Source organism: Procambarus clarkii, chromosome 4 (genome assembly GCF_040958095.1).
Source record: "Procambarus clarkii isolate CNS0578487 chromosome 4, FALCON_Pclarkii_2.0, whole genome shotgun sequence".
Lineage (NCBI taxonomy): Eukaryota > Metazoa > Arthropoda > Malacostraca > Decapoda > Cambaridae > Procambarus > Procambarus clarkii.
In genome coordinates, this window is record NC_091153.1 from 42,776,710 (window position 1) to 42,778,961 (window position 2,252).

Consider the following 2,252-nt stretch of genomic DNA (forward strand, 5'->3'; position numbering starts at 1 on the left):
GGGGGAAAAGAGAGGAACTGCCAGCCTCCTTCAAAGGGGGGCGGCAATAGATGCTCTTTCAGACATCAAAGCATACGTTAATTGGCTTTTGATCTCCCTGTAGTTGTGAAAAAGATCTTGGGAGGGAAGGAAGAGGAGGGAGTGTAGGAGACTACCAACTTGATCTCTCCTGTACAGACCAGGAGAGATCCAGTCTCCAGCAATTGGAGTCTGGACCAGATCCTGGTCCAGATTCCTGGACTCCAGGTCCAGGAGTCTGGACCAGTTTGTCCAGTCTCCTGCAACACGTCCTTACGACTGGCAGTTCTTAGAACGCCATAGTGCCTTGAGGGACGGCAGTCACGAGTGCCAGGGCTCTGTGGAGAGTGCCAGGGCTCTGTGGAGAGTGCCAGGGCTCTGTGGAGAGTGCCAGGGCTCTGTGAAGAGTGCCAGGGCTCTGTGAAGTGCCAGGGCTCTGTGAAGAGTGCCTAGGCTCTGTGAAGAGTGCCTGGGCTCTGTGAAGAATGCCTAGGCTCTGTGAAGTGCCAGGGCTCTGTGAAGAGTGCCTAGACTCTGTGGAGAGTGCCAGGGCTCTATCAAGAGTGCCAGGGCTCTGTCAAGAGTGCCAGGGCTCTGTCAAGAGTGCCAGGGCTCTGTCAAGAGTGCCAGGGTAGCGTGGAGAGTGCGAAGATAGTGTGAAGAGTGCCAGGATAGTGTGAAGTGCCAGGATAGTGTGAAGAGTGCCAGGATAGTGTGAAGAGTGCCAGGATAGTGTGAAGAGTGCCACCACTCATTAACGTTACTACTTCGTTTAACACAGTTGTAACCATTGTTGTTCTCATGGATGCTGCTCCTGTTCTCATGGATGCTGCTCCTGTTCTCATGGATGCTGCTCCTGTTCTCATGGATGCTGCTCCTGTTCTCATGGATGCTGCTCCTGTTCTCATGGATGCTGCTCCTGTTCTCATGGATGCTGCTCCTGTTCTCATGGATGCTGCTCCTGTTCTCATGGATGCTGCTCCTGTTCTCATGGATGCTGCTCCTGTTCTCATGGATGCTGCTCCTGTTCTCATGGATGCTGCTCCTGTTCTCATGGATGCTGCTCCTGTTCTCATGGATGCTGCTCCTGTTCTCATGGATGCTGCTCCTGTTCTCATGGATGCTGCTCCTGTTCTCATGGATGCTGCTCCTGTTCTCATGAATGCTGCTCCTGTTCTCATGGATGCTGCTCCTGTTCTCATGGATGCTGCTCCTGTTCTCATGGATGCTGCTCCTGTTCTCATGGATGCTGCTCCTGTTCTCATGGATTCTGCTCCTGTTCTCATGGATGCTGCTCCTGTTCTCATGGATGCTGCTCCTGTTCTCATGGATGCTGCTCCTGTTCTCATGGATGCTGCTCCTGTTCTCATGGATGCTGCTCCTGTTCTCATGGATGCTGCTCCTGTTCTCATGGATGCTGCTCCTGTTGATGCTGTTGCTCCCGTTGATGCTGCTCCTGTTGGCTTTGCTCCCCCTTCCTTAAACTCTCAAAACTCGCCTCACACATGATAGATTCAACCGTGCCTCAGAGTTAAGAGTTTAAGAGCACTCTCAGAGAGTCTAACTGCCTTTTCACTCTTTCTTCCTCCTTTCTCCACCCCACTCTCAGCCCCCCCCCCTAACCTAGCACATCTTAGGTTCTGAGAGCGTGAGAGGCTGAGAGAGCAGCTCTTGTGCTGTGAGAACTCTCAGGGAAGTCCTGAGATAGCTCTCCCAAACACAGAGCCGGAATATCAATAGGCGCCTAATGCCGGAAAATACATAGCAATACACGGAAATTCAATGTGCTTTCAGGCCAGGCATGAAATACGAGAGCTAAATCTTAAAGGCTGAGAAGGACCAAGGGCTCTCTTACGGACCTTCCCCTTCCTTCCTTCCTTCCTTCATCTCCTTCTCTACTTTTGTTCCTTCTCTCTCCTGCATTCCTCATTTCATTCATTGGCGAATGTTGAATGCATCATTGCCGCCACAATGAAAAACTCCGAGACAAGAATTAGATTGAGCCGGTCGGCCGAGCGGACAGCACGCTGGACTTGTGATCCTGTGGTCCTGGGTTCGATCCCAGGCACCGGCGAGAAACAATGGACAGTTTCCTTAACCCTGATGGCCCTGTTACCTACCAGTAAATAGGTACCTGGGAGCTAGACAGCTGTCACGGGCTGCTTCCTGGGGGTGGAGGCCTGGTCGAGGACCGGGCCGCGGGGACACTAAAAGTCCCGAAATCATCTCAAGAT

General features: G+C 52.3%; 1 protein-coding gene across 1 annotated transcript; it reads left to right on the forward strand.

Moving 5' to 3' along the window:
* The first annotated feature begins 819 nt into the window (after nt 1-819).
* Nucleotides 820-1,527, forward strand: LOC123750158 (MAGE-like protein 2). Its single transcript, XM_045732281.1, has one exon. It carries the CDS (start codon nt 820-822, stop codon nt 1,525-1,527), a length of 708 nt encoding a protein of 235 aa, XP_045588237.1.
* The last annotated feature ends 725 nt before the right edge of the window (nt 1,528-2,252 follow it).